This window comes from Giraffa tippelskirchi, chromosome 1 (genome assembly GCF_054371585.1).
Source record: "Giraffa tippelskirchi isolate mGirTip1 chromosome 1, T2T-mGirTip1v1.2.pri, whole genome shotgun sequence".
In the NCBI taxonomy this organism is placed as follows: domain Eukaryota; kingdom Metazoa; phylum Chordata; class Mammalia; order Artiodactyla; family Giraffidae; genus Giraffa; species Giraffa tippelskirchi.
In genome coordinates, this window is record NC_137275.1 from 49354131 (window position 1) to 49378897 (window position 24767).

Below are 24767 nucleotides of genomic sequence, written 5' to 3' on the forward strand. Positions count from 1 at the left end.
TAGAAAACACATTTTAAATGCATTTTTGGGCTTTGATATTTTCCAAGATATAGCTTCAAAATGAAAAGTAGTGAATCTTGATAAAAGAAATGTAATAATATCTGGTTTATTAATCTTTAATTTCCTCCATGTTTTAGAAGGTCTGGCAATAAAATACAAAATACAGAATTTTTATGTTGTTATAGATATTTTAGAATTACCACCTTAACATTCATTTTTTAGTTAACAATTATAATAAGAAAAAATGTTTAAAGATTTATTTCATAAACTTTTAACTTGTAAAATAGGATTGAGTTACTGCTAAAAATGTTAAAGAAATGATTCTTTCAGACATCTATACACTTACTCACTTTTGCACATGTTCTTTGAATTATCTCATAGGCTATTAGGGATTTGGGACCAAGAGCTTGGATTTTCTGTACCTAAGGATGGGTCTCAATTATGTAACACATATGAGTCTTAAGAGAGAAAAAGGATTTAGTTCCTATATTTAAGTAGATTCTGAATCCTTCTTTAAGTCTAGTTTTGTTCCAAAATAGCTTTATATAGCTCCTATTCAGTGAACAGTCTTCAGACTCTAGATTAAAAATATCTATTGTTTTAGAGTCCTTTGCTTTTCCAAAGTAATATCTATTGCTTATCTAGACTAGACCAATTTGGTAAATCATTCCTGGTTATGTAATTTATGTAACTTTGCTTTTACAAAACAGCCTGTTTCTTTTTCTTTATTCTCCCAGGTCTCTTCTGCACATCACTATTATATGTGATAATTATCATAGGCATTATGGTATATTTAGTAATACTCCATCACAAGATACTATTTTACTTTACTTTGTGCTTGCCTGTTACCTTAAAGAGTAGAAATAAATACCTTGGACTACCAAGAAATATGGATCTATTTATTTTTATTTCAGTCCTCAGAAAAACACTGGTGCTAAATTCTTTGTTTTAAAAAACAGAGCTTCTTAGTCATTTGAACATGTTTTAAGAATTGACAGGTAATGTTCATGATTTTTCAGGTAATGATCCTCATTACAGGCGCACACAAGGCATTTGCTCTCTACAAAGCAATAGAAGAAGGAGTCAATCACATGTGGACTGTTTCAGCTTTCCAGCAGCATCCCCGAACTATTTTTGTATGTGATGAAGATGCTACTTTAGAATTAAGAGTTAAAACTGTGAAATACTTTAAAGGTGAGCATTGAAGTTTCAAAAGTAGATTGGGCGACTGTTCCATTGTAGATAACAATTAAAACTTAATGTGACTGAATATGATGTAATTAGTCATATATATAGGTCAGTAATTCACAAAGTATGTAGTAAGTGTACTGGTGATATTATATGAATGAAAATATATTTTTAATCTTTTTACTTTAATAACCAGGTGTTTAATATATATTAAAAAAAAATATAAACTGAACCAACCAAACTTGTATTTCATGGATATCATCGCTTTGACAAGGTTAAAGAGGTTACTGTATTTTATTATTAGCTCTAAGACACTGCTTTTTTCACATTTATCTAATTTGAAATTGGGATGTTTAAAGTTGACTTCATATCGTTTACCTGGTAGCAAGTTTTCCTTAGTGGTACATAAAATAATAGCATGTCTTATACTTTTTCAGCATCTCATATTCATGAAATATAATAATAACTTGAAAATTCAATTTAAAGGAAATAAGTAACTCATGGTTCATGGGAGTGTGTGAATGTCAAAAAATCTTGACTGTAATACAAATGAAGTTTGGCAAACAGGGAAAATAGTCTCATTTTTAACATGAAATTTTGATCATATATATAGAGCTTTGTATTTGCACTTACCTGTTGTGAGAATTTTCTTGTTTTACTAAATATTCTTCAAAAGTATTTTTAATGGCTATATGATAGATGTCGTAGTTTACTTAAATGTTTCCCTGTTGTTAAACACTTAGATTACTTTCAGTCATTTATATTTTTATCAGTTAAATTACTAGCTTTTTATCAAGTCACAAATATACCAAACTAAACTGAAAATTGTAATTAGTAATTTGACAGATATCCACATACTTTAATGCCAGTTTAGAGGAGATTCATTTAACATTGCCATTTTCTAGCACGAGTAATTCCCAGATAAACCCCCTATACTTGTCTGATTTTGTCAGTCTGGTTTTTATCAGAAAATAATAATAGCCAATATTTATATTACCAGGCACTATTTTAAACATAATATACTTACTGATTTACTTAATTCTCAAAATTCTATGACATGGCTACTCTTATAATCCAATTTATAGGTGAATTAACAGGCTTAGTAGGGATGTTAAGTCACTTACAAATTATGAAGCTGAACATATTTCTGAAGAGATTCAGGACATTAGCCTCTGTCAGGATGCCTCCTTCAATATGGAGAAAAATGGATTTAAGATATTGTTCTGGGCTATATATAGGCCTCATTTTACAGTAAGGGATTTTGATACAAGGTAGAATGATTGACTTGATAAATTTATACATGTTATAAATGTAATTTTATATATTTGTCATGTCCTCATTATTATATTATTGCTATATACACTGGAGGAAATGAATCCCATAGTTATCTTTAATTCTTCAAATACCATTCATACCACTATCCTTTCTCCTACCATCTCTTTAAAAGTGTCAGCAGGAATCTTAAAGCATTCTAATTATTAGCTCCTAAAGAAATCTTCAGTTAACTACATCTAAAACAATAAAAATCATTAGCAAATAGAAGTCTATTTCAGTATATATCTTTTGAAAGATATAAGTAGATCGCAGGAAAACATTTTAATTGTTTTATTCCAGCATTTTTTAAAAATAAAACCTATGTGTTATGTCCTTGAAGTAATATATTTTTAAGGCATTATCATCATGGTGAACATTTTGTTTTATCCTTTTTAGGCCCTACTCCAGTAGCTTGATAGACCTTGAATGAGTTCAGATTGAACCAAACCATAAAATCTATATTTAGCTTTTCTTCTTCAGGCAATATGTCATAAGTCTATGCATTTTTATCATTCTCATTAGAATTTACCTATTTCTATTTGTGATTTAAGTGGCAATTATTTATTTTTATCACATTCTTGTGGAGGAAGTTGCTTTATCTTATGTACAAGTCATAGCTAGTGTTTAGTTTAAAAAAAAAAAAACTATGAATGAGTTGGATTTGTAATGTTTATCCTGATGTTTTAAATTGTGCATTTTTAAGCTCTGATGTATTCTTACCATGGTCAAAGCTTTAAGCAAATGGTAGATGAATTATATCAAGTAGAATGATCCTCTAAGAGCTGGTACTCTAGAAGACATGTATCTTTTAAACTGCATGGTTGATATTACCATTGTCTCTGTTGTCTCCTCTCAGGTCTCTCCAGTCTCCACTTTGCTGCTTTTTACATACTGTTTGTAAACTTTTCAGTTAAATCTTGTTTTAAGTAAGATTGGTTCTATTTAGAGATATTTATCTGGTAAATTTTTTTCATGAGAAGATAACTTTTGCAGTATAAAAATTACTCTTTAAAAAAAAAATTACTCTTTAATGTTCATTTTTGGAAAATGTAAATTATATTTTCCAGTTAATGTCATCAGCCAGGAAACATGAGTTACAGTGCCTTCAAATATATTGTCTCCTGTGGTATTACTCAAAAGAAGTATAAGTTTCCCTGCCTGAAAGTAGTTGGCATTCTTCATAAAAACTGGCTCATTGAGTGATTTGAGAAAATATCAATAAAATGTAGCTCCATAAAGGTAGGGACTTTAGTTTTGGTTCACTGCATTAGTTCAGCATCTCAAAGGATACCTAGTACATTGGAGACACTTGATAAATTCTAGGAAGTTGGGCAAGTAGATGGATAAACACATGACACTGATACCATTTCAGTTTAAAAACTAAATTATGTAAATCACTGTGAAATCCAAGGTACATTAAGGAGGAGATTTTTATATTTATATAGTACTTGAAGAAAACTTTAATTGAGCTGATGGGACTGAGAGCTGTTGAAGATGCTTAGCATTTAGTTTTCAAGAAAATGGCATAATCAACAGCACAGGTGCAAGGATGAACTAACACAGTAGCAGAAAAAGTTCCTCTTAGTAGAACAGAAAACAAAGTATATTGTTTTAAAAATACAAGCTAAAATGGGGCTCGCTTATACTTTAAAAATTTAGTGAAAAGGCAAATGAGGGCTCACATGTCAGTGGCCTTTCAAAAGAAGGTTGGAGGAGAGGAGTTATTAGCTCTGAGAAAAATATTCTTATTAACATTTTTTGAGCAAATAATACATGCCAGTAAATAAGTAATTTAAAATCTAGCTTCAGAGATAGTTTTCATGAAACAGTCAAATGAATGAAGTATTTGTTGGTTTGTCCACATTCTCATGGATTTTATCATAGGCTTTTTATCTTCCAAGCACTGGTAAGCGTGAAAGGGAAGGTTAAATAACTTATGGAACTGTCACTATAGAAACATTAAAGTATTAGAGATTACATTATCTAAGACATAGAAACCAAATATCTTTATAGGACTTTTATGCGCTATGCTAAGTACCTTGCTTTCTATTTTGAACTTTTGAGCAGAGGTTACTTCATTTTATATATAAGGCCAGATAGCTAAATAGTGTCATATTCCTCAGGTGGAGGCAGAACCAATCAAGTGCCTTTATGGTTAGTTTAGTTCTTTTTATACGTAATTCTTTCATTTCTTGGGTTAATTGTGCTCCTTGCTTTGCTGTCTTCAAACTCTTCCCATTACTCACTTTAATCTTCTGACCCTTCTCTCTCTCCAGCTGCGTGGAACACTTTAGTCCCTCCAGTCTTACCTCCAAGATTCTACATTTATCATTAATGATTAAGCATCCTTTCATGTCTAGCCATTCTGCCACTGCTCTTGATACTTTTCAGTCTTAAGGACCTTGAGTTACAGAATCTTGGTCTCCACTCTCTCTCCTTCTCCTTTTTAACAATATATGTTCTAAATTCACTGTTTATAAAAAAAAAGCTTCCCAGAAGCCATCTCACTGAACCTTCACAGATGTTTTAAAGTAAATGTTTACTGAGCTTCCACCGTGTATCATGATCTTTATAGACCCAGGATTTAGAGCAGTAAATTTAAGGTCCTGAACCTCAGTTTATTTTCTGAGAGTGCAAATTGTTCCAAAGAAAGTGAAATAGTAGGTTCATTATAAGGTGACATTTAGGCTGAGATGCAATAAGCCTAAAGGAGAAAATCATGCTTTGCTCAGGGAGAAGAGCATTCCCAGCTAAATGAGACAGCAAATATAAGGACCCCGCACTGTGACCAAGCTTAGCCTTTCTGAAGTAATAGCAACAAAGCCAGGGTTGAGTGTAACATAAAAGGGGGAAAGTGGAAGGACATGAGATCAGAAGGATAAACAAAGACAATAGATTAAAATCTAAATTATTTTCTAAGTGACCATAGCAATAAGAGAATTTTAAGTAGGGGAATGGTATAATCTACTTTTTTTTTTTTTAGTTAGAGAGAAAATTATGCAAATAGGGTGTTGAGCTGGTCATAAGACTAGAGAGGAAAGTGGCTTCAACTAGCTGTGGAGATGAAGAAATGTAGCCAGTTTGCGATGTATTTTGAAAGGAATGTCAACCAGTCTTGCTCCTGAATTTAAAAGAAAAACATCACCAGTGAATTTCAGTTGTCTGGCATTAGCGGCTTAGCAAAGTATATTACCATATACTAATATTTTTAAAGAAATGGTATAGAAGGGGGAAATGGATCTGGACTTTGTCAACAAGTCTGAGGTGCTCATGAGACACTGAAGTAAGCTGTTGAGTAATTAATATTCTTTCAACTGCACTAGTGAATATTTTTCTCAGGACTGTTCCACTCTGGTTTTTATCCTACTATCTGTAGTAGGACTTCAGTGTTCTTTACATGTCCCTTTATTTACCTCTTAAAAATGGGTCTTCACAGTTTGAATTTTAGAATGATTCTGCAGTCTTTTGATAAAGAACACTTTATTACTAGCAAGTACCCTGTGTCCTCAATCCAGTAATTCCATTTCTTAAGAAAACTACATTAGTCCCTTTCCCCAGTCTCCATGTTCTTAACAGTGTGGTAAATTTAACTGATTTCTTTGACCTCCAAATAAAATCTTTAGTTGATTAATTGGGACCATTTATTTCCCCAAAGACATGAGTACCTGGAAGATTTCCCCAAGAAGCTTTAATAATTAAGGAGAGTTTACAAGCATGCCAATTATAAGATGAAATTTAAATTTACTTGGAAATTAATATTTAATGTAGGTTATCTTCTACATTGTTTTAGTAAACTTGTCTGAGTGACTTGTCATCAACCCCTATTGTAAACACCCATGTCAAAATAGTGAAAAATAATTTGCCAGATGAGTGGATAGGGTAATACACTGGAGAACTAATGTAACAACAGTTCTGAGCCCCTCAGTAGAGTTTGACTCTATTGAGTCAAACCCAATAGACTTTAGATGTAATTAGTATTCAAATCTGTTATTTTGTCATACTGAAATTCTAAAGACAAAACTGTTCTTACTTTTGGTTACTTACAAAGAACCTGTACCCCATTCTAGATCTATGGTTTCATAACCATAAATTGATACTCGCTAGGCAATTTAAACATTCCGAAACATTTCTATTTGCATCTTTCCAATAAATACAACCATTTTGTATTGGGAGCTTCCCTGGTGTCTCAGACGGTAAAGAATATGCCTACAATGTGGGAGATCCAGGTTCGATTCCTGGGTCAGGAAGATCCTCTGGAGAAGGGAAAACTAAACAGTCTGAAACATTTGTTTGCATCTTTCCAATAAATACAACTATTTGTATTAGGTGGGAGCTAATATACGTTGTATTTTATTACATCTTTCTTTTTCTAAAGTAAGAGATTCAGTTCAAATTAGAAATAAAACTAGAAATGTGCTTTTTTTCTTTTAAGGTTTAATGCATGTGCACAATAAACTTGTGGATCCACTGTACAGTATGAAAGAAGGAAATTGAAGGAGATTGGATCAAAATTCTGCTTGAGTGAACAGAACACTTTTATACATATATGAATTTTCAGCTATGCAATATGATTAAAACGTGGGGGATTTTTGAATACTGTCATTTTTGAAATCTAATATCTATGTTAAACATTCCATATTTACAATGTGTCCATTTTATACTAGGGTTTAGGAGAAATAATTGGCTCTCACGGTTGATCACCTACTTGTTACAGAAGCCACATTGTCACTGTAACACCACAGAAATGTCTGCCTGTTTACAAATTTTAAATCATTTTAAAGGTGACTTCTGTACATCAAGTATCATTCATATGACTCCAGTGGCATTGTTAGACTTTAATTTTTTAATAACAGGACACTCCACGCCTTTCAGGTATCATACAACTATCATCGCAAGCCTTTACTTCCAAATGCTATCTTTATTTTCTCTATGTTACACACAAGCTTTCTGCATGTGGTTGCCTTGGTCATCTTTCTACAGTAGCATCTGGACATCAAAAGTCCTGTTATATATTGTTGGTACAGAAAATTTGAAGAGATGGCAGTGCCTAAAAGTACAGTTTATGTCCTTTTGGAAAGTATGTATTAAGTGCATGTTTTTTGTGCACCATCTTCTTTAGCACTTTTTTTTTCTTTTTTTACAAATGTGACCTTAGTTTTATTTAATGACTTGGGTTCATGCACTTAATATAAGTATTTTGGCAATTATGAGCTTTATACCTAGAAACACACTGAAGGAAATTTTTTTTAAGAAAAATTATTATTAAACCTCTTAAACAATTAGCTTTATTCCTTACACATATATAATGTATAAAAGGATATGATGAAATATAAAAGGAATTAATGTAAACTATTTTAGATTGCATAACAATTTTCATCATTAAATTGCAAATAAAAGTATATTGTTTTCTATCTTTAACTCAAATAAAGCTTGTAATAAACAAACATTATATAAATTTCATTTCCAGAAGTGAAATTGAACACATGCATCTGAAATATTCTAACAATTAATAGTAGCTATGAGATTGCATTTTTTTGTTGTCAGCATGCAGTTAGATTTAAGTTAGAGACAATGCCTCTGCCTATATAACTTCTTAATTCTGCTTCTTAGGGAGTAAAAAATGCTTCCTTTTCACTCTGCATATTTTGCTTTTTATAAGCCCACCTAGCAGAAGCATCACTTATATACCTGCTTAATCGCCTATGTGATTGAAATATATTCTTAAAAATGTTTAAATTGAAAATTAAAAAATAAAAATAAATAGGAGTGTTAGGATAAAATATGCAGCTTTAATTCTAGATAATGAAGTTTTAATATACTTGAGTATTGTAAATGGCTTTTGAATAATTAGTGAAATCAGTATTATCTCCCAGTCCCATACCTGGTAATTAAGAAGTCTATTGAAGGTATTTCCACAAGAGGCAATAAAGCATGGTAGCTAAGCATTGTGGTCTGAAGAAAGAAAGCACTGTTTGATGTTGTTGGGGAATACATAAGTCTGAGCTTCTTCCCCTATGAAATAGGGTAATAGTGCCTGTACCTCCATTGTTGTGTAGATTGAATGAGGGAATGTCTGTAGAGCTCAGCACGGTGGCTGTCAACATACTAAACTCAATAAACGGTGGCTATTATAACACTAACAGTTTATGATATTTTAATGTACAGAAAAATCTTAGTAATATAATTAAGGTCTTCTGGGGGAAGTGTCCCCAACTTCTGAGATCTAATGCCTGATGATCTGAGGTAGAGCTGATGTAGTAATAGAGTGCACAATAAATGAGGGCTTCCCTGGTGGCTCAGTGGTAGAGTCTGGCTGCCAGTGCAGAAGAGACAGATACAATCCCTCATCCAGGAAGATCCATGCTGCAGAGCCCAGGTGCCACAACTATTGACCCTACAGTCTAGAGCCCAGGAGCCACAACTACTGAACCCCTGGAGCCTGCTTGGTAGAACAAGAAAAGCCATTGAAATGAGAAGCCTGCACACTGCAACTAGAAAAAAGCCCACGCAGCAACGAAGACCCAACACAACCAAAAAATAATAATAAATAAAAATAAAATTTTATTAAAAATGTAACGCGCTTGAATCACTCCCAAGTCACCCCCCAGCAGTGGAAAAATCTTCTTCCAGGAAACCTGTCCCTGGTGCCGAAAAGTTTGGGGACTGCTACTCTGGGGGAACACACAGCTCTAAATCATGTTTTATCAAAGTGGCCGGGGAGAGAAGAGTATGCTAAAAAAAAAAAATCTGAAAAATACTTTTTGTACTACTACTAAAAGTAAAATTGTTTCCTAAAAAGTCAGAGGTTAAGGGGAAAAGAAAAAGTATCAAGCTGTACAAATACTTTTGTTGTTCAGTTGCTCAGTTGTGTCCAACTCTTTGCAACACCATGGACTGCAGCACGCCAGGCTTCCCTGCCCTTTATTATCTCCCAGATTTTGCTCAAACTCATGTCCATTGAGTTGATGATGCCATGCAGCCATCTCATCCTCTATCTTTCCCAGCATCAAGGTCTTTACAGTAAGCATACAAGTAAGGCACAAATATTAAATAGCAGACACACAGTACATACTATGTGCCAGGTACCAACTTCTAACTTTCTCCTGGCCATAATGGTATGACAGAACATCTCAGAAATTATATTAAAATAATACTGTCATGAGCTCTCATAATCCATCTGATCTACTAGAGCTAGAAGAAATGAAGAAGATGGTTGATTAATTAATGTAACTAGGATTAAGCCCGGAGAAGGCAATGGCACCCCACTCCAGTACTCTTGCCTGGAAAATCCCATGGACGGAGGAGCCTGGTAGGCTGCAGTCCATGGGGTCGCTAAGAGTTAGACACGACTGAGCAACTTCACTTTCATTTTTCCCTTTCATGCACTGGAGAAGGCAATGGCACCCCACTCCAGTGTTCTTGCCTGGAGAATCCCAGGGACAGCAGAGCCTGGTGGGCTGCCGTCTATGGGGTCGCACAGAGTCGGACACGACTGAAGCGACTTAGCAGCAGCAGGATTAAGCCACATGTTACTTAACCGCTATACACAATTTTAAGTAAGATGCCACTATCTGAATTTATAATTATCTCATAACAACCTTGTATAAAATTTATCACTGACAGTCTTATCCTCATTCAGTTCATTCAAGGTAAAGGACAAAAATCAATGGCTAAATTATCTTACTATAATACAATATGCCCTCTTGTTTATTTACTAAGAAGATATGCTTTGAAGTAAGACAACTATTTACTAACTGTGTGAACTTAAGTTATTTAAAGCTTCAGTCTCAATTAGTCTCAATTATGAAATCTAGACAATAATTATTAGACTGTCATTAATGACAGTTGCTATTAATATCAAACATCTATCCCTTTACATAAATGCATTTTAATTCTCAGAATAAGGCAGCTCATATCCTTAATTTATATGTAAACTATCTGGTTTCAAAATAACATTTGTAAAAATTTTATAAAAAACTAGACCACAGGTATAAATACTATGTTATTTGACTTTAATAATAGATTCATATATATCACCTAAATATATCCATCTAACAAGCTTATTGTAGGATTGGAACGAGATCAAATCTTTAAGTACGAGGCCTTTTAGTGTAAAAAATATGCTTGAAAACTAGTAAGATTCTTAAAACTGGCTATGAGTCATGTAGTCTTCTGAACATTTTAAACATACTATTTAATACTCACAGCCTATGAAGTAATAGTATAATCCTGATTTTACTAGAGTAAATAAAGAAAGGGTAAGTTGGTCAAGGTCACCTTGCCTAGTGAGTGGTGGAACAGAAATGTGAAACCAGGCAATATGGTTTCAGAATCTAAGTTCTTATCCACCCATTACTGTCTTTCAAAGAAAAGCCAAGAGGTTACTTAAAATTGAAAGCCTTGAAAGTAACAAGCAAATTTTATAATTTTCCTTCTGTTGTGTTCAACATATAATTATTAAGGAAAATTAAAAGATACACAATTTTTAATTTATGAAAATTCCTTATATTTTCCCACCAATTATTTATCAGATTGTGTTTTCAGAACTTTTATAAAAGCATCTTTTGGAACTTCAACATTGCCAACTTTCCTGAGTTTTTTCTTTCCTTCTGCTTGTCTCTTCAAAAGCTTCATTTTTCGGGTAATATCACCACCATACTGAAAAACATTTTAAAAAATTAGAGAAGTCCAAATCACTCCATAGAAAAATAATCCTACAATTAACTAGAGATATCAATACAATTACAACTTTATAGTTATTATCCATGAAGTAGACACTTGGGAAGTTATCTCTAAGACCCTTCCCAGCAGATCCTAAATTTACTATTAATATCTTCCCAAAGAATGATAAGTGCTTTATTTGTTTTTGAAGGAGATGAAGATTCTCAAGGAAGCCCAGTACTATATTATGCAAGTCAAGAAAAGCTATCAATCTCCTTACTGATTCAAGGCCTTGAAATTTTGGATTATATAGCTGTAGTCTAATAAGAGAAACTTGCATAAGCTTAAATGTGTCAGTCCCAATGTTAAAGATTTAGAAAAAGCATTTATCATTTAATTCTCATAATAACTGAGTTAATCTTTTTTAACAGAAGAAACAGCAAACTTCACAAATTAATGTAGGAGAGATGGATTTTAATTTTAACTCCCACTGTAAGACAGTCATTGTCTTCAAATTCGTCCTTAAAAATCAAAACATTATCCTGATCATAACTGTTATAAAAACATTCTTAGGTAGTTGCACATAAGGAAATTTTAAAAAATAAAACAGGAAAATACTTAAGAATGTGAGCAAAATGAATAGGCAATCATTAAAGTCAAGGTGACATTTACCTATTTAAAAAGAAAACACAGATGGGATAAAAGGTATTATAAAAACCAACAATGGAAACCAAGGTATTTATACCCCTCTCTGATTTTAAACTTACAAAATAGATAAAGAACACATGCAGATACATACACATTTTGCCAAAACATTTTTCCTATAGGCTTTCACACTGTAAAAGAGAAAATTTTCCTTAAGTACACAATTATACTATTTAAAAGTACTTATTTTCAAAAACAATCCCCCCTTTACTAAAGATACTAAGATCGGGTCATACTTACGTAAAATTGCCAAAAGACAATCATTAGATAGCTTACATGCTCTTGTATTTCATGTATTTGGACAAAATAGACAATTCAAAATGAATATCAACACAGATTTTATTACGAATATAAAAATAGGTTTGTGGATAGTCTGGAAGAGGCCAAAATAAAGACTGGTGTGACCCTGATGATGAAAATTATATAAGGACATTTCTAGTTCAATTTAAAAATACTACTTTCAAAAAAAACTAAAATGGTTATTATCTCATTACTGACCATCAAATGTGGGTCAAGAGTGACTAGGAATATGAAGAACAATGTATTTTATAAAACCAATTTCAGGGGAAATGAAATAATTTCAATACAGTCATTCAAGCAGCTATAAACTAAACTATTTCCATAATGTATCTGAAAATATGGAGGATCAAAAATTTGAAAATAACTCCTCTTTTTTGTATTCCATATGAATATATAAAAGTCTATTCTTTTTCTTTAAGGTTTTTTCTACCTCAGCACATTTATGTTTGAATGATTATTTGCTATTTTAAATGGCATTTTCCTGGATATTCCCTGATTATAAACTCCACTCTGCCTAATCTGAGTACTTATGAAACACAAAATAGTATTAGGAAATGAAATTCATTGCAAATACCTGCACACAACTTACCCAAAGACAACTGTAAACCCCTGAAGCCTAACATGGTATCAGCATTCCTCTCTCACCTCTATAAACTGATTAGCTCTAAGGAAGTGATATTAAATGTTTCAAGTAAAAATCAATTTAGTTTTCTCTTTTGGAAGAATATCTCCAAAACCTTTTTAATTCCAGTTCCTATTAGTTTATAATCTCTCTGAAGAGATAAAACAAACCATAAGAACTTTACAGAAATTCCTTAAACAGAAAATTGAGTGGGGTCACTGAATAAAATCAGTGGAAATAAAATTCCTTAAACCATATACATTAGAGTAATAACTCAAAATAATTATCACCCAAAAGTGTCATATAAGTAATTCAAAGTAACAGTCATCACTTAAATTAGTGGAATTAAGAGATTAACATTTCTATAAGTAGGAATAAAGTTTAGGGCAATGTTAAATTTTTTAGTATTCTTTCATTTTTTTATTTATATCATTGCTAAAACCAACCAAGGAACAAAAATGAATTTCAACTCACGTTTCTCGTGCAATGATTTTACTTCCAAGAGCAGCTTGAATCGCTATCTCAAACAGCTGCCTAGGAAGAGAATCCTTCAGACGTTCACATATAGCTTTGCCAACAGAGTATGCTTTGTCTCTGAAACAGAAAAAAATGCAGCTATTCATATATCCTAAATAAAAGTAGTTTTCTAGTTTATATGCATAATCAATGTAAAGGTTATTAAGGAGGTACAAATAGAACTTGTTTTATCATGTTGTTGTTTAATCGCTAAGGTGTGTCCAACTCTGCAATCCCATGAACTGTATGTAGCCCACCAGGCTCCTCTGTCCATGGAACTTCCCAGGCAAGAATACTGGAGTGGGTTCCCATTTCCTTCTCCAGGGGATCTTCCCGACCCAGGGACTGAACCCACATCTCCAGCATTGGCAGGTGGATTCTTCAATAAACACCACTTACTCTCTGAATCATATGTGACCTCTGACAGCAAAAATAACATGATCTCTTACAGAAAATCTAGAAAAACATACAGAATAAAATAATGCCCTTCCCTCACCCTCAGAATACCACTATTAAACATTCTAGAATATTTTTTAAAAAAATATCCATACTTATTTTTCTGCATACATATTTATATTTGTTTTTTACAGTTTGGATCACAGTGTTTGTGATATATTCTACCTTTTTACTTAATAGACATTTTTACACCACTAAATATTGCTCTACAATATACTTTTAATGGCTTAAAATAATACATTATTATATGGGTATTCCATAATTTATTTTACCCAATCCACTATTTTTTGAAATGGAAATTAAAAAAAAAACTTTTATTTCTCAATTCTAAATCTACTATAGTTTAGAAAACATTTACTTTGTTTTATATGGTAAAGAAAACATTTCTTTCCATGACACTATCCTTTTTGGCTATTTTAATTCTATTTAATGGAAAAAGAAGGAACAACTAGTACATGGAAATTAATTACACCTTTAAATTTTCAAAATGTAGCTGTCAAATAAAAATGAGCAACCAATAATAAATGAAAAAGTAAAAAGAAATAGCTACTTTCACATTCTGTAATTAGTTACTATTCAACTTACTTGTGTACAACAGTTACTAGCTCTTCTACAGTATTTCCATTCAGTAGAATATCCATTTTTACAAGTTCTGCAGTCTGGTAGCCTGCATCTTCATAATCAAAACTAACAAAGAAAAATGTCCAAGTTATAGATAAACACTATATTTCCCAAGCGATTACATTTTTTTTCTTTTCAAAATACCTTTTTTCTACCTCCTCTGGTATCACTCCCAAAATATCTAACTTTCAAATGAATTACATATAAATTTCAGATAAATGTGCCAACCTGATCACTGTAAAGAACAAACTTCCTTATCTTTTTACATTTATGAAATCAGGTACAAAAATCAACATGCTCCACTGAGGGAAGGGAAAAAAACTGTTAAACCAGGCTGTACATCTTTGAAAGAAATATCACCTTCCCAATGTTCCCTCCTAGAAGCTGGCTGGCTGTAGACAATGTATATACTAGTGAATGTATATACATTCTCAGACTCATGAGTTGGGTTTCTGTTAAGTTTTCTATTACCAGTTAAATAAATCCTAGGGCAGTGCTAAGCAGCCATTAATAAATGAGACTTCTGAATTTCATATATGGCTCTTCAGTATAAACTTTCACAGAGCATTTTTGATGATGAGTTAATACATGTACCTAGAATATAAAAAGTGTTAAGAACAGAGCCTACCTAAGCACAATAAGCATTTAATAAGTGTCAACTATTTCTAACAATATGGTCAAAGCTTACAGTAATAATCAAAACAGACACGTTTTACAAAACTAATGTCTGATGAGAAAGAAAATTTCAATTATGCTCTCGTGTCTTTGCAGTTATGGATGAGAACATGTGTATTCCTACTGCCGTAATTCTAAAACAAACCAGTGCCTACAGTTGCAAATGTTTAGCTTCGAAAGGTTTTCAGCAGGAAGGTCGCAAGGTGACACTGCTGCTGCTGCTGCGTCGCTTCAGTCGTGTCCGACTCTGTGCGACCCCATAGACGGCTCTAAAACCTGACTACTGTCTAAAGTGTTCCCAAAGTCCTTTCTTTTTCCAGTAAACATTAATCATATACTACATAAAGGTACCATGTTAAGTATTATGCAAAATATAAAGAGACATAGACATAATCCTGAGAATTTCACTGTTTACAGCTTTAAAATTTTCTATGCTCCCAAATTTTATAATTTCAATTTTTTAGAATATGAAAAAATATCCTCGTATATTCCTGAACATAAAGACTACTTAATTTTGGAAGTTGGAATTATTTTTAAATAGTTCAAAATAAGCCATGTTCTCTCAATGTGAAAGTTGTTTCCCAGCTAAAAGATTTTAAGACCACTTAACTCAGAAAGTAGTACCCAAATGCAAGCTAGAATTCACAGACTGTTGTTAAGTGTTATAAACACTTAATAATTATCCTTTTAATCATAGTAACTGTTTAACAACATGCTGCCTCAATTCATTTTAAATTACATCGCCATGTACTTGCTCAAGGTCTTGTCTGAAAGAAGATGTAAAAAAAATTGGGTGACCAATTAGAAAAAATAACTTTGTATCATGAGTTATGCTGACTCACTTCATTGAAAAGCTCATTTCACAAAGTAAACTTCCAGGTCACTGCAGCAAATTCTTCAAGATGCTGGGATTTTTCTTTGAATGTTAATTTAAAATATGCATGCACATTCATGTATGCATGTGTTTTACCAGATGTGAACATTCACTTTTCTGTCAACTTCCCCATTATATGTTTCCTTTATATCCTAGTATATGCTATCCAAGTAATGTAAGATTTTAGGACACTAAGGGCATCTAGTTATTTGCCCTAACAAAAAACACCCCCCACAATGCTATACTCTTCCTTTAATTTTAACAGGCTGTTCCTCCATGTACTTTTATGGGATAAGATAATGGGTTTCATGATGCAGACTACTTACTCCTAGGAAGACCAAGTTATTGAAGTGTTCACAAATATAGGGGCACACAGCATTTCTCTAAACAAGTACTTCTATTTTCCAAATGTACACAGATACTCCTAGGATTACTTAACATTCAAATACATTTTAAAAGTGCCACTTAGGTCACAGTAGCTTTTTCAAATGACATGCAATTTTTATCAACTTACAAGAGTACATCTCTTCTCATGAAGAGGGCACTAAAATTTCTGTCACTAGATCACCAAGATTAAGTAAGTAGAATATTAGTAAACACCTGCTGGTCAATACTTAAAAAAAAACTGTCCAGATATTTGAGTTTCCCATTAAATTTTTACCTAGCATATCCCGAAGACAGAGATTTCAAAGAATCATAAAAATCCACCACAATTTCATTCAAAGGGAAGAGGTATTTAAGCATTACTCTATTTTGATCAATATACATCATATTCTTCTGAACTGCTCTTCGAGCCTGAAAAGGGAAGGAAAAATGGCTTGAATGATAACTTATTCACATAATGATTTATTTAATAAATACAGACAGATATCAATCATCAACTTTAAAGAGTGGGCAAAATGAAGGAATATTTCTTTGAAAGTGAAAGTGAAGTCGCTCAGTCGTGTCCGACTTTTTGCGACCCCATGGACTGTAGCCTACCACGTTCCTCCATCCATGGGATTTTCCAGGCAAGAATACTGGAGTGGGTTGCCATTTCCTTCTCCAGGAGATCTTCCCGACCCAGGGATTGAACCCGGGTCTCCCACATTGTAAGCAGACGCTTTACCATCTGAGCCACAGAGAAGCAGTCATATTTCTTTAATGGTCCAATAAAAACAGCTGACCAATATTTATAATACAGGGAGAACCATTTTGTATTTCAATTACAATATACTTCCTATCAAAACTTTTAATCTTTTGTTTTTAATCAAATAAGTCTCTTTTTTAATTATACAATATTTCACTTAACAATAAATCAAATTAGCTACAGGTGGAGTCAAGTTCTGATTTCTTATTTTACAAATACAAGGTCCAGAGAAATTAAGTGATTAAAGTTAAATCTTTTTGGGGACAAGACAATAAAAATTCAAGTCCACTAGTCATCACTTGAGAGTTCTTTCCAATATGTCAGAATATTTTAAATATGTACTTTCTGATGAATAGATTATATCAAATTTGTGGATTAAATCGTTTATTACAATGTGGCAAGACCTAAAGCAAAATGAGGAATACCTTTCAATCCAAGCTCTCTGAAGTATTATAATTATCTTTCAAATAATACCCAATTTCAAATAGTCAAAAAAGGTGAAAGGAAACTATATTTTTAGCTACTCAAGATAAAAAAAGCATCAAATTTCTTTGCTTTAACCTAAAATATAAATTCAAGATGATCAAAAATTCTGGCTCTGTTTTCTTATTTAAAAGTCAAAATACTGTAATTATATGTATGTATATCTAAATATATAAACAGATAAAATATATAAAGATCTTTATGAAAATTTCTTTTGTTCAACTCGACAGGCTCCATAGACAGAAACCATTCAAAACCTAAGCTGGGTACCACTGTTTGAGAAGACTAAAATGTACTTTTATATCATACTGTATTACATTTATACCTGGCAAAGCATCATTATTTTCCCAGTATATTCATCTGGTGTGATAATGGTGCCCAAAACAACTGGCTCCAAATATTCTGTTACTTTTGACTTATCAGGGAACTGTGCAGGATTGATGATTGTAATTTCCTTTTCTCTGAATTCCTAAAAAATAAGAAAAGTCACCAATGGTTAAAAAGAAATCCTAGCGGTTACCATGTTTATAAATTTGCTACTAACATAGGTTAGAATTTTTGTTATTGAATGTGTTGGAATTAATAAAAAGCAAAAGAATTCCTAAAGGTTAGAATATTATCTTAACACACTTTAGATTAAAAAGAGAGAAACTCTCCAAAATAATATTTAATAACAATTATTAATATATTCTAATTATTGATATTTACTAAAATCATTTTATACACCACTTAGAAAAAATATGATATAAGAATACATTTCGGTCTGTCCCATATATGTCACTGTAATTAGTTTCCTAAGTTAATTTTGTTGGAAAATACTTACAGATGCCAAAGTTAATATTTGTTTAAAACAAATATATTGTAACTTAGATTGAATACAATATTGTTTCTACCATTAACCTGAAATCTAAAATTTCCCACAACCATATACGAAAGAATGCTTTACTAATCATAAGATGAATTACTTATGACCAAAATCACACTCTTATTTTTTGTGCTGAATTTAGAACAGTATTTTCAAAACTAATTCTACTTTTTTACTCTTAGTAACAGACTAGTATTGATAATGTGGAGATTTCATCAGGTTAAGAAAAATATGCATAATTAGTTCTGAAGAAACTTGTCCATCATAAGGTAATTCAACTTTTACTACTACTAATCAAGAAATGTTTAGTTTTAATAGCTAGTCAGCTACTGGTATACTAAAATGTTTCTCATATTCTGCGTATACATACACACACATACATTTAATTTTCCTATGTATGCTAGCTCACAATAGTACCTTTATCAATTTTGCTGATGAAAGAACAGCCTTATATGGAACAGTAGGGGTTGTCAAAATAACAGAAGCATTATATTCTTGTTCCAGTCGCTGGTTGAAAACTTCCATATGCAAAAGTCCAAGAAATCCTAACCTGAGGGAGAAAAAGCCAAACTCCAAAATGTTTATGCCCCATGGGCTCTATTTTTTTTGATTTGATATTACTATTTTGTGGGGGAGGGATGGAATCAAAAGTCATTCAATCAATTCACATCATAATTAAAAGCTAGCATAAATTCATTAAATAAGATAAAATCTTCCATTGGGATTCTATTTAAAGTAGCTATAAAACTGATCCATACAATAAGCATCCACAGTGAGAAATAGGCAGACATGTTTTAGTTCATTTTACACTAATATGAACTGATCTTCAGAAATGGTCAAGACCAGTAAGCCATTTAAACTTCATTTTTCAATAAAAATGGAATCCTACAACATAATTGAATCTTACCTCCAGCCAGCACCTAGAGCAAGGCTACTATCCCGATGAACCATCACACTGGAATCATTTAGTGTCAGTTTTTCTATAGCACTCTTCAGGTTATTATATTCAGATTGGTCTATAGGGTACACTCCTGGGGATACAATGATTTCTAATTATTACATGTGATACTCTGCCCAGAAAACCTAATATGCATTGCTGCCAAGTTCAAAATTAATCAGTTAGCTTTTAAATTACTTTCTGTATTTCACTGACCAAAATATTGGTTTGCTAAGAAAACTATGACTATTAAATTAAATTGGCTTCAAAGTATTTTGTAAGTTTCATAAACTTTGAATTTACCACTAGATTCATATTCAAAGTGATGTTTTTGCTTTTGCAAAAAGTATAGGGAAAACAAAAAAGAACAATGGGAATTACACCATCAAGAAAATACATCATGTTTATTTTAAGAAACAAAAGTGCAAGATACCCCACAACCACAAAGAAAATCCCATTAGCAGATAAATAACAGGAAGAAATGAAAACAAAAACTGATTCATCAGTTTCTCTTTCACATCAAACCCAAGTCCTCACCACTAAGTTCTTCAAATTCTAAATGACTGACTGACTTTGTCTTAACAGGGGCATTAATATTAATTACAAATTAATATTGATAATTCCCAATGAGATACAAAAGGGAGAAAACAAGGACTGGATACCCAGCAGAGTAATCTGATAACCTTCAATCAGGTCTTCCTTTTTCAAATGTCTGCTATATCACACAGAAGTAACAGGTTCTGAAGTTACGTATACATGAGGTGACACACTGCTATGTCGATACTAGTACAATAGTACAGTATTAAAGAAAGGCCAGCTAAGGGGAAGACACTCAATAAATGTCCACTGATAATTAGTAATGAAAACACCCTATGTAGAAGAGTATTTCAAATATAATGACCTACTCCCTAGTGAAACAAGAAGGAAATTCATATTACTGGGCTCCTCTAATTTATCAGAGGGCTTGTTTCAAGAGGTTATTTTTTTAAGAAGTCCTTAAATTTAGGAGGAAATGATCTCCCATATAAAGTTGTATCATACATATGTAATTAACTGGTATATAAATATCACACCCACAAAAACTTTTTTAAAAACAGAGTAGCTGTTATTTAAACAGGAATTGTTATTTAAAGTGAGTATTCCTAATAATTATTATTTCAGCTTAAAATAAATTGGCCCTTATCCTTTGAATATGTGAGCTCCTCACCTGCAAATACCATTGGCTTCGCTGATTTAAACCCAGGCAAGGGCTCCACTGGTTGTTTATGTAAATATAATGTATCTCCTATTTGTGCTTCAGTGACATCTTTCATCCCAGCAATCAGATAGCCCACCTGTCCTGCATATCTAAATAAAATTATTACATGGAAATATTTACTATTTTAATGTTTCATGTGCATACTCACAATTAGCTCTACTTCTCCAAGAAATGACTGCACTTTCCAAACAAAACCTCACCAAGCTGAAACTAGGTGCTGCATTCTAGTTAATTCTCTAGTTCTCAGCTCCAAGAACTGTCAGCAGAAGAACATCCCAAGTCTTACAATCCATGACCAAGGACCTGCAACACAAGCCTAGGGATCTTCTTCATGACTCTGCCCATCTCTACATATATAACAATAGTGAAACTGATAGATACAGAAATATAAAACACTCCTTGTGATATTTAGTAGTGAATTATATTACAAATGTAGTTTAAAAAAAGGAAGAAAAAGCGAAAACAATGTTTCTAACCTAGCAAATAAAAATGTGACCTCTCTACAAATCTGATACCTATTTTATGTGCCTCTTGCAGGAAAAGAGCAAATCCAAAGATTTCAGAGTTTTAGCTTTATTTTTTTTTAAGCAAATTTCCTATATGATAATTTCCATTTAGGATGAGATACAAAAATCGTACTGAAGATGCAATAATGATCAATATATGCGACAGAATATAGACAGACTTTGTATAGCACAGGGAATTACAGCTATTATCTGTAGTAACTTTTGATGATGTATAATCTATAAAAATACTGAATCACAATGCTGTATATGTGAAATTAATGTGATACTGTAATGATCAACCATACTTAAGTAAACAAGAATATAGACAAACTTTAGAAATAGTTGAGTAAAATTACAATAAACCTTATGACTTTCAATTACATAAAAAATGACAAAATAATGGTAGTTTTAGACATACAACATTAAGCTATCAAGTGAGACCTGGTTCAACCTTAAATTTGACAAATGAGGAAATAAAGACCTTAGAAAACTATGTGCCCAAGGTAGTCAATGTTATTAGTATCTAGAGTACTGATGGAATAGGCACTCAATAAATACTTTATAAGTGAACTCAGAACTCAGTCTTATAATGTATATTACTATGCTAATCTCACATCATAAATTCTAGTTAAAGCTTTACCATGAATTCCACTCTAAACAAAATAATTATCAACTTTTCTTCATTATTCTATGCTGAAAATCTAACTACAAAAAAATTAAATATCAAAAATTGATACCAAGTATGGATATGCATGAGAGAACTATCTCTTTCACTGTCTAATCAAATATATCAATGTTGGACCCAGTCGCAACTAGAAAATAAAATCAGTTTGGCCAAAAAGAATTCAAAACACATCAAATTCCTACTGTCCCTCACCCATGAGATTCTGAAAGAGCATTCACTATGTAGTTGCATTAAACAATCAAGCTTTGGTTTTTGTTTTTTTCCTAAGTTACCAAATTAGGATCATCCTAAGCACACCAAATTAAGAAAAGCAGCAACAGAAACACATACCAAGTGTCTTTTAATTACTAATGCAGATTACTTACAGTTTATGAGTTGGCTGCTCATTAGGATTCAGAACTCCTACTTCATTAACTTCATACGTCTTTTGAGTGTGTGCAGATACAATTTTATCTCCTTTCGAAACCACTCCATCAAATAATGCTACATTGGCAATCACACCCCTATACTGGTCAAAGGTGGAGTCAAATACCAAAGCTCTCAGGGGATTTCTGCAATGCGCTTTAGGACTATTAAAAATAAGTAAAGAACAAATACTATTAATTTAAAATTAAATAATAAATTAAAATCTTAACAAAATGCCTAACTCAAATATTATGCTTAATTTACTCTAGTACTTGAGAAGATTAACTGACAGCCCAAATAAAAGGACCCTTCTGTAAGGTATAATGCCTATATTTATATTCATTTTAATTCACCCTTGAGTTTTAAATACATTTTGTTAGTGTTAGTTGCTCAGTTATGTCCAACTCTTTGCAACCCCATGGACTATAGCCTGTCAGGCTCCTCTGGCCATTGAATTCTCCAGGCAAGAAGACTGGAGTGGGTAGCCATTTTCTTCTCCAGGGGATCTTCCTGACCCAGGGATGGAAGCCAGGTCTCCTGCATTGCAGGCAGATTCTTTACCATCTGAGCCACCAGGAAAACCCTAAATACATTTTAAATAACCATTTTTAAACTATTTATGAGATGGATGAAATATATTTGTTCAGGATTAAAACAAAAACAATAATTACCAATGTATTCAAGTCTGTTACAATAATTAAGAGATCCCTATTATCCTTTTTTTTCTATCTGTATTTGCCTTCTATATGTTACTAAATATAAATTAAAAATGTATTCTCACTGACCACAAACAGTATATTTGTCATTACAACTAAGTTAAAATAGCACATCAAACTGATGGACTTTTACTATTAAAGATAAACAAATAGTCTACAAAGAGCACTAGAATACTTACGAGGGTATCCTTTTGATGACTGCATCAAGAACACTTTCAACATTCGTTCCAAGTTTAGCAGAAATCTGAAAATATGTATGTGAAACAAACACTTAAAAAGTTAAGACTTTACTTTTCTATCCTGTGACTGAGCTGTATGATTAGAAAAAAGAAACAACTCTAAAAGTCATCAATTTGCTTGAAAAGCTTGGTAAAAGGAAGCACACACCATATTATCTATTGACAACTGCCCTTCCATTACAGTTAGGTGATTCTCTGGTATTAAATTACAAAAGCATTCTGATTATGGTACTGAAAGAGCACTGGACTAAGAGTTCAAAATATCTGGGTTATAATCATGACTCTATATGTAATACATGACTTTAGCCAATACATGTTTTCTTCAAGCTTCAAGTTCTTCATTGACAAATAAAGTGATTATTCATCTTTTACATAAACCTCAAGGCTGCTGTGTGAATAAACAATATATGTGGATGGCATACAGCTAAGGCTAACTGTAAGGTATAGTACCACTATTATTCTCAACTGAAAAGACAGCCAAGACACTCAAAACATGCTCATCTGACTCACCTTTGCCATTACCAGTAATTGAACTATCTCTGAAATCTTTATTCAAACTCAGTTCCCTGAATTCTTCCTCTTGCCCTTCAAAGTCCCTCTAGATCAGAGTTTCTCAACTCAGCACTAAGGACACTTTGATCTGGATAACTCTTTGTTTGGGGGGCTGTTCTATGCGCTCACTGCAAGATGCATAACAGCATCCATGGATTCTCATCCGCTCACAAGATGCCAGTAGCACCTATTCCCCAATGCGACAACAAAAAAGGTCTTCAGACATTGCCAAATGTTTCCTGAGAGGCAAAACTACTTCCTAATAAGAACGATGCTTTAGCCTCTAGCACACTCTGCAACAATCCTTTAAGATCACCATTTCTAATTTACTGAATGGACTTTTTTTTCATTATCTATTTAGCCCCCTGCCTCTTTTCCCAGCTGAGACTGCAAGGGCCCACTATTTGTAATCATTCCATTCAACTACTTTCTATTCTCTATCATAAGCACTTGGTATCAACAAAACCTTAACTGCGACAGCATCCAACTATGTGTCTTTTCTATGCTTATAATCAGAGCAGCTCAAATTACAGTCAAGTAACTGGTCAGGTTGGTTTCTGTAAGTTCATGACAAAGATCTCAATGTGCAGTTAAGATTTGCTGGCTGTCCAAGGACACATCCTTTACTAAATTCACATTAACACTAATTAAGATAATTCACACCACCTTCCTTTTCAATCTACAGACTTTCCCTATGGCCAATTCACTCTCATTTGGTAACTTTGCCTCTTACTTCATTCAAGGAAACAGAAGACATCAAAAACTCCTTTATTCAAATATAAAATCCATCTGCACTATATCCACAAACTCTTTGCCTTCTATTCTGCTACAATCTGTTTTCCCACCTCTCTGAAAACTCAATCCTCACACCCCTGTCTTATGAATCCTACTCTAATCCTTCTCAAATTCTTACTCATAACACTCTACAAATTGAGAATAATGTAGAAAGGCTTCTAGGATCTCTTTTCTACTTACACTTTCTCCCTAGGAAATGACATCCATTTCCATGGCATCAATGCCATATACACACTATGACTTAAATATCTCTGACTGAGCCCTC

General features: G+C 32.7%; 2 protein-coding genes across 27 annotated transcripts in view; one reads left to right on the forward strand and one right to left on the reverse strand.

Moving 5' to 3' along the window:
* The window catches only part of GNPDA2 (glucosamine-6-phosphate deaminase 2), a 137950-nt gene extending 129308 nt beyond the window's left edge, over positions 1-8642 (forward strand). For 10 of the 11 annotated variants that reach the window (XM_081521588.1, XM_081521758.1, XM_081521205.1 and 7 more), the window contains 2 exons: positions 1020-1194; positions 6935-8642. In XM_081521588.1, the coding sequence (XP_081377714.1) occupies positions 1020-1194; positions 6935-6996 (237 nt within the window). In that variant the 3' untranslated portion in view covers positions 6997-8642. Of the gene's footprint in view, positions 1-1019; positions 1271-6934 lie in introns of those variants that run through there. The other variant, XM_081521034.1, reaches the window with a different exon arrangement.
* The window catches only part of GUF1 (GTP binding elongation factor GUF1), a 50602-nt gene that overhangs the window by 16086 nt on the left and 9749 nt on the right, over positions 1-24767 (reverse strand). For 7 of the 16 annotated variants that reach the window (XM_081520777.1, XM_081519692.1, XM_081520092.1 and 4 more), the window contains 11 exons: positions 23096-23160; positions 22161-22364; positions 20554-20693; positions 19317-19440; positions 18827-18959; positions 17870-18013; positions 16594-16727; positions 14348-14449; positions 13265-13384; positions 11963-11999; positions 10498-11160 (listed from right to left, as the gene is read on the reverse strand). In XM_081520777.1, coding sequence (XP_081376903.1) covers positions 11023-11160; positions 11963-11999; positions 13265-13384; positions 14348-14449; positions 16594-16727; positions 17870-18013; positions 18827-18959; positions 19317-19440; positions 20554-20659 — 1038 coding nt within the window. In that variant the 5' untranslated portion in view covers positions 20660-20693; positions 22161-22364; positions 23096-23160 and the 3' untranslated portion in view covers positions 10498-11022. Of the gene's footprint in view, positions 1-2312; positions 2373-5101; positions 5624-10497; positions 11161-11962; positions 12000-13264; positions 13385-14347; positions 14450-16593; positions 16728-17869; positions 18014-18826; positions 18960-19316; positions 19441-20553; positions 20694-22160; positions 22365-23095; positions 23161-24767 lie in introns of those variants that run through there. The other 9 variants (XM_081520272.1, XM_081519909.1, XM_081519777.1 and 6 more) reach the window with 4 other exon arrangements.